The sequence below is a fragment of the Actinia tenebrosa genome, unplaced genomic scaffold (assembly GCF_029948245.1).
Source record: "Actinia tenebrosa isolate PJP-AT-01 unplaced genomic scaffold, QUT_ActTen_1.0 utg1515__unscaffolded, whole genome shotgun sequence".
In the NCBI taxonomy this organism is placed as follows: domain Eukaryota; kingdom Metazoa; phylum Cnidaria; class Anthozoa; order Actiniaria; family Actiniidae; genus Actinia; species Actinia tenebrosa.
The window spans coordinates 276,181-284,535 of NW_028292591.1; the positions used below are offsets into that span (position 1 = coordinate 276,181).

Here is an 8,355-nt window from a genome sequence, read left to right on the forward strand (position 1 = left end):
GAAAACCTTCTCAATTGATAAATAAAATACTTAATTACCTCGAACGTCGGCAATAAGCCTATACATCCCTCGGGCCTGCGGCCCTCGGGATGTATACACTTATTTCAATAAAGTTAGTCACCAAAAAACCTAGAAAGCTGAGATCGCTGAGGATCATGGGAAACTTTTAATATCAAACAAGTAAAGCTTTTGATACAATTTGCAGCTTGAGGATGCTCAGAAGAGGTGAGACTGTAACTGGTAAAAGATCTTAAATCCATCAACAGTTATTAAAGCGGTTGAAACATGAAAATTGTAACTACCCATAATCCTTGTTGGTCTCAGCTTTGTAGCTTTTCAGGCGACTAACTTTATTGAAATAAGTGTATGGCTTATTGCCTCTGTTCTCGGTAATTAACTCTTACATTGCCGACGTGTTCAAGTGAATAGAAATAGAAATAGAAATAGAAATAGAAATAGAAATAGAAATAGAAATAGAAATAGAAATAGAAATAGAAATAGAAATAGAAATAGAAATAGAAATAGAAATAGAAATAGAAATAGAAATAGAAATAGAAATAGAAATAGAAATAGAAATAGAAATAGAATAGAAATAGAAATAGAAATAGAATAGAATAGAAATAGAAATAGAAATAGAAATAGAAATAGAAATAGAAATAGAAATAGAAATAGAAATAGAAATAGAAATAGAAATAGAAATAGAAATAGAAATAGAAATAGAAATAGAAATAGAAATAGAAATAGAAATAGAAATAGAAATAGAAATAGAAATAGAAATAGAAATAGAAATAGAAATAGAAATAGAAATAGAAATAGAAATAGAAATAGAAGTATTTTTTGTAATGCGCACAAAGCATGCTAGGTAGACTTTTGTGCGCATACTGTATTACGCAAACTGCTGAGTACTGCCACGTGTACGCCGACTCATAGTTTCAGGGCTGTCTTGAGGTATTCGTGCACTGACATTGTTACTGGACATCATGAAGACAGTGTTAATGGTTGCGGAAAAGCCTTCCCTTGCCCAGTCTATTGCTGCCATCTTATCAAAAGGTAAATACAACTCGAGAAAAGGGTTGAATGGAGCGTGTTCCATTCACGAATACACTGGTATCTTTAAGAATGAGACAGTGAAATTCAAAATGACCTCTGTTTGTGGCCACGTTATGAGCTTAGATTTTCATCGCAAGTATAACAACTGGGATGCAGTTGATCCTCTTGAGTTGTTTACAGCTGCTACCTTGAAAAAAGAGGCAACGGAAAAATTACAAATGCCAAGGTTCTTAAATCAAGAAGCTAAAGGTGTAGATTATCTTGTACTGTGGCTGGATTGTGACAAAGAAGGCGAAAACATATGCTTTGAGGTCATGGACTGTGTTACCTCTGTTATGAACAAAAGAAGTGGAGAGCAAACGATCTTTAGAGCTAAGTTTTCTGCTATAACAGAGAAAGATATTTCTCATGCAATGCAAGCCTTGGGGCATCCCAACCAAAATGAATCTTTATCAGTTGATGCCAGACAAGAATTGGACTTGAGGATTGGTTGTGCCTTCACAAGATTCCAAACCAAGTATTTTCAAGGAAAATATGGAGATTTGGACAGTGCACTAATTTCCTATGGACCTTGCCAAACACCTACACTTGGATTCTGTGTTGAAAGACATGACCATATACAGTCATTCAAACCTGAAGCTTTCTGGGTTATTAAAGTTCAGGCCACACATCCTTGTGGTAAGATTTTGTCTTTGGATTGGAATAGAATCAGGTTATTTGATAAAGATATTGCACTAATGTTTCAAAACCTGGTTAAAGAATCAAGTGGAGCTAGAGTTGTTGATATTTCTAAAGTTCAGAAAACTAAGAGCCGACCTCAAGCTCTTAATACTGTGGAAATGCTTCGTACTGCCTCTTCTGGATTAGGCATTGGTCCACAGTATACTATGCAGCTTGCAGAGAAGCTTTACACTCAGGGATATATAAGTTACCCCAGAACTGAAACAACTCATTACCCAGAAAGTTTTGACCTTAAAGGAACACTTCGCCTTCAGCTCTCAAATCCAAACTGGGGTGAATATGTAAAAGAACTGCTAAATGGGCAAATGACCAAACCAAAAAAGGGCTATGATGCTGGTGACCATCCTCCAATCACGCCAATGAAAAGTGCAACTGCATCAGAACTTGGTGGGGATCTCTGGAGATTGTATGACTTTATAACGAGGCATTTTATAGGCACATTGAGTCCAGATTCCAAGTATTTGCAAACCACTGTTAAATTTGCCATTGGAAAAGAGGAGTTTAGTTTCTCAGGAAAAGCAGTGATCGATGAGGGTTTCACTTCAGTCATGACCTGGCTGGCAGTTGCCAATGATGAGCAGTTACCACCATGTTCTAAAAATGATGTGTATCAAATTTCTGTTGTGAAGCTAGAGGAGAGGCAAACATCACCTCCTGATTTTCTGACAGAGAGTGAACTTATATCTCTGATGGAAAAGCATGGCATTGGTACAGATGCTAGCATTGCAGTTCATATAAATAACATCTGTGAAAGGAACTATGTCCAGGTACAGAGTGGACGCAAACTGGTACCTACCACCTTAGGTATAGTTTTGGTTCATGGTTATCAGAAAATTGACCCAGAGTTAGTGCTTCCCACAATGAGATCAGATGTAGAAGCTCAGTTGAATCTCATAGCACATGGCAAAGCTGATTTTCATGCTGTTTTGAATCATGCATCAAATATTTTTACTAAGAAATACATGTATTTTGTCTCAACAATTGGCAGCATGGATGAACTCTTTGAAGTTTCATTTACTCCTCTTGCTAAGACTGGGAAGCCTCTGTCGAGGTGTGGGAAATGTAATCGTTACATGAAGTACATTCATGCAAAGCCGTCCCGCCTGCACTGTGCCAACTGCGATGAAACATACAGCCTCCCCCAAAATGGTAGCATCAAGCTGTACAAAGAGATTAAATGCCCTCTTGATGATTTTGAACTAGTACTATGGTCAACTGGTGCAAAAGGGAAAAGCACTGCTGTTTGTCCATATTGTTACAATCATCCACCTTTTCCAGATATGCGCAAGGGTATGGGGTGCAATCAGTGTTCACATCCAGCATGTCCACATTCAGAAGAAGCCTTAAGCGTAGCAGACTGCACAGAATGTGGAAAGGGAAGTTTGATTTTAGACCCTACTTCAGCTCCAAAATGGCGACTAGCATGTAATAACTGTAATATGCTTATTCACTTGTGTGAGGGTGCATTTCGCATCTCAGTGGCTGATCAAATTTGCAGTTGTGGATCAGCACTTCTTAATATTAACTTTAATAAATCCAGCAGTCCTTTGCCTGAAAACAAGACACAGCACTATGGCTGCCTCTTTTGCGATCCATTATTACTTCCTCTTATGAATATGCAGCATGCTGCATCTAAGCACCCTATGTTTAGGGGAGGAAGAGGGAGAGGGAGGGGAGGAAGAGGGAGGGGTCGGAGACGTGGTCGTGGTAGAAGTGAACCTAAAGACAAAATGTCCCGACTTGCAGCTTATTTTGTTTGAAAGAAAATCACTGGGAATTTCATTATGTCAAGGAATTGTAAATAAACAACTTTAGATTGAGCTATCAATGATTAACTACAATTTGGGAAGATATATATAGATTTGGACTTTTACCCAAAGAATTTGTGATAATATATAGTTCACTTATTGTTATTATTTTTTCATTTTCTTATAGAGGTCCTCTAGAAAGAAAATACACTATTACAATCTGTATCTTAGGACTTTAGCTTAACTAAGCTACCTCCATCAGAATCTATTTTTATTAATCAAACAGTTCATAGTACTATAATAAGGCTTAAAGAGCAAGTTGAATTGATCTTTTAAGTGGTTATAGTAGTTGCACTGTAAAGGCTTCATTAACTTTGCATAATGTAAATGGTTCTTGCAAACTATTTCAGGAGCATAAAGTTTTTACTCCTGGTTAGCATGAAGGTTATTGCAAATTCGTTTTCTCATAATTATTAGTTATGACAGTTAGGCTCGGGTCAAACGTCGAACTTTACATTGAGCCGAACCTTACTGTATTTGTGATTAACTCATGATTAAGTTCAACTAATTGAGTCAAACTTGGAAATTATGTGGAACTTAAAACCAATGAAACCAAACAAATCATGTTTAATGCTAACGCGGTCAGTAGTCACGCCATCATAACAGCATCCATATTTTTGATCAAGAAAATAAACAAATTCAGAAAAAGGCATGCTGCTATCTATGTGATGTTCAACATTTGAGCCCAAGTCGATCTACAGTTACTTTTCCCGACTGACCTACATGTAATAGTGAAGAGGGACTTAAAAGGTCCAAATTCAATTTTTGCACAGTTAGGTTAGGCGCACATAAAGTTTGATGTTTGACCTTACCCTTACACTTGAATGTCTTACATTATGAATATTTTAGAAGTATGATGCTTTATAATTTGAAATTGCAACTCTCAAATGAACAAATTTAATATTTCACCATTTAAATATTCACTTCATGCAGAATCAGTATTGAAAGTAGCAGCGGTAAGTTGTTGTAGGTGCTGGCTATAATCCTCATTTAATTATAATTAATGAAAAGCATAAATTGAGTTTAAATAAAGTATGTAAAGTTTCTTTAACCCTTGTAAAGTGTATGAAGTGTATCATTGTTATTATGAGCTGGAGGAAAACCCTTGTGGCAAAGACAATGCATTTATGAAGTACCTTCAAGACGGATGTCGTACAGCATCATCATTTTCAACGTTTTGATGTTTTTAAAACAGGTTGAATAGCAGCTAAGGCTAAGAAAGATAGCAACCATTTTTTGAAATCTTTATTACCTATTACTGAAATTAGCTCATAATTTAAGAAGAAGCAGTGCCTGCCCTTAATACCTGCTGTAAATACAGAACGTTTTCAAATTATGATAGTTATGATTCATCAGCTTTTTAATTATAAATCAAGCCAAGCTTTCGAGCATCTTGCTCTTCATCAGGGCAAACGGTTGTGACAATTTTACAAGAAAACATGCAACATAACAATGTGCGCGTGCTAAAGTTAAATGTATCAGTTGCTAGCTATCGTAGCTTGATAGGCAATTAAGATCATATAGCGTATCTTAATAGACAAAAAAATAAAAATAGCGCGCGCAATTAATTCTCCCTTCGTAACAAGGGCGCTCCTAGCAACTGATACATTTAACTTTAGCACGCGCACATTGTTATGTTGCGTGTTTTCTTGTAAAATTGTCAACCGTTTGCCCTGATGAAGAGCAAGATGCTCAAAAGCTTGGCTTGATTTATAATTAAAAAGCTGATGAATCATAACTATCATGAATCTTAACTCGGCTTACAAACACTTATTGGGTTTTCAAATTAGTTTTACTAACAGATTGATTTTTAGATACAACTAGTTTTAGATTTTAACTTTTTCTTTTTCTTATGTATAAATTATTTTAATATGTGCAAACAATAATAATGATAATCTTTATTTTTTTATTTATTTTTTATTTACTCCACTCCACTCCACTCCACTCCACTCCACTCCACTCCACTCCACTCCACTCCACTCCACTCCACTCCACTCCACTCCACTCCACTCTCCTCTCCTCTCCTCTCCTCTCCTCTCCTCTCCTCTCCTCTCCTCTCCTCTCCTCTCCTCTCCTCTCCTCTCCTATTCTTTATTGCTAGCTACTTTATTGATTTACAAAATACTAGATTAATCTAGCTGAATAGTAAACATATTAGTGCTAAAAAATTGCATGAGTACTGTACAGGCCCGCAAATGATCCCAGGACCGCAAATGATCCCGGGACCGCAAATGATCCCGGGACCGAAAATGATCCCGAATAGGACCGCAAATGATCCCAGACCGAAAATGATCCCGATACTGGATTGCAAATGATCGCGCAATAATATACGGAATGGTTTGGAGTGGGGGAATCCTCAACATGGATAATTATTGCGACAAACGCGTTTCAAAATATAATACGATTTACAGTTCTTTTGTTCATTTAAAAATTGGGAAGATAATAATAATGAAATATGGGTTGTATGCAAGCTGTATCACAACTTTCCAGATGTATATATGTGAATATATTTCGAAGCAATAAATTATTATGTATCTGTATACATTTATCATGTTTAAAATCTCAATTCAAGTTCTATGATAAAAAATCTCATTGCTTGGGCTTCCTTTGTTGACATGCTTGAAGTGCTACGAACTGTCAGTGTCAACCACAGGCTAACCACTCTAATAAATGAAGGAAATACTAAATGGTGTCTTGTCTTTGTCTTTTTATGCGAGCGCTATCGATTTTTTGTCATCTCACCTACCCCCCTTGGTAACAATTTTGTTTTTCTACTATACAATATACTAACAAGGTAGGCAACTTCACGGGCTTCCTGTGGAAAATTCGAATTTTGAAGAGAGAAAGCCACGAATTTATCCAGATATTTTGACTTCGAAAACAAAAAAAGTATACAGAACGTCGTACTTACATCTAATCTTCAATAATTTAAAGGATTTTTGATAATAAATTCTCTATAAGGAGGGTTTTTTGAGCTTTTTTAGCGAAAACTTATGTGCCGTCAGTTATGCTTGCATCCGAGCGGGCCTGAACACGAGAAAAGGGATCCAAAACAAGTCCTCTCCCTCCCTCTCCAAGTGTTTTTGGTTCGTTACCACATGCTTCCCAACCCCACATCCCGTGAGTCTTGCAATTTACTTCCGGTTGTTTTTTTAACCAATCAAGAAGCGTCGCCTATTTTTGGCTTCGCGAAACTTTTTGTAAAGCTTTTTTATCGTAGAGTTGTCAGATTTATCTTGAAAAACGTCGTATAGAAAAAAATAGAAATAAGATATATTGTATCAGGATGAAAAAGGACAGAAAAAAACATTTTAAACTATTTTTCATTCACCTAAAGTGCAATGAAGTAAGTATTCTTTTATTTTTTTCTTGTAGTAAACTTACGTAGTACAAGGCTCGACAAACTTGGTGTGAACAAAGTTTATTAAAAATGTGTATTTTCTCTGCCGTTTAGGTTGACGCTAGAGCAAAAGTATTTCTTAGACCAAGCACTAGCAGGGCATAATTTTCTTATACAAGGCAAAGCGGGCACTGGTAAATCTTTTCTTATAACTGAGATGATTAATTTATTTGAAAGTAACGGCAAAAACGTTAACCTAGTGTGTTCCACTGGAATGGCTTGCGACGTCTTCAAAGCCAAAAAACTGCCATGCCTTCCTAAGACGATTCATGCAGAGAAAATACGCATTTTTAATGCAAGTAGGAAAATATTATTAATTATAAATTGGTTATCATTGGTTTGATAAATATGTATTTTTTAATAAACTTTGTTCACACCAAGTTTGTGGAGCCTTGTACTACGTAAGTTTACTACAAGAAAAAAATAAAAGAATACTTACTTCATTACACTTTAGGTGAATGAAAAATAGTTTAAAATGTTTTTTTCTGTCCTTTTTCGTCCTGATACAATATATCTTATTTCTATTTTTTTCTATACGACGTTTTTCAAGATAAATCTGACAACTCTACGATAAAAAAGCTTTACAAAAAGTTTCGCGAAGCCAAAAATAGGCGACGCTTCTTGATTGGTTAAAAAAACAACCGGAAGTAAATTGCAAGACTCACGGGATGTGGGGTTGGGAAGCATGTGGTAACGAACCAAAAACACTTGGAGAGGGAGGGAGAGGACTTGTTTTGGATCCCTTTTCTCGTGTTCAGGCCCGCTCGGATGCAAGCATAACTGACGGCACATAAGTTTTCGCTAAAAAAGCCCAAAAAACCCTCCTTATAGAGAATTTATTATCAAAAATCCTTTAAATTATTGAAGATTAGATGTAAGTACGACGTTCTGTATACTTTTTTTGTTTTCGAAGTCAAAATATCTGGATAAATTCGTGGCTTTCTCTCTTCAAAGTTCGAATTTTCCACAGGAAGCCCGTGAAGTTGCCTACCTTGTTAGTATATTGTATAGTAGAAAAACAAAATTGTTACCAAGGGGACTAGGTAAGACGACAAAAAATCGATAGCGCGCGCATAAAAAGACAAAGACAAGACACCATTTAGTATTTCCTTCATTTATTAGAGTGGTTAGCCTGTGATTATTGCGCGATCATTTGCGATCCAGTATCGGGATCATTTGCGGTCCGGGTACATTTGCGGTCCTATTCGGGGATCATTTGCGGTCCCGGGATCATTTTCGGTCCTGGGATCATTTGCGGGCCTGTACAGTACTTTTTCACACCCTATTTATAGATAGACCTATTATGAGAGACCATTCTTGTACCCAGACCCTTTTCACCCAAAACATCGAAGCCAT

The 8,355-nt window shown here is 36.5% G+C and overlaps 1 protein-coding gene across 1 annotated transcript; it reads left to right on the forward strand.

Moving 5' to 3' along the window:
* The first annotated feature begins 941 nt into the window (after positions 1–941).
* Positions 942–4,650, forward strand: LOC116308253 (DNA topoisomerase 3-beta-1-like). The gene has a single exon (XM_031718638.2). It carries the CDS (start codon positions 981–983, stop codon positions 3,549–3,551), a length of 2,571 nt encoding a protein of 856 aa, XP_031574498.1. The 5' UTR covers positions 942–980; the 3' UTR covers positions 3,552–4,650.
* Positions 4,651–8,355: the final 3,705 nt, after the last annotated feature.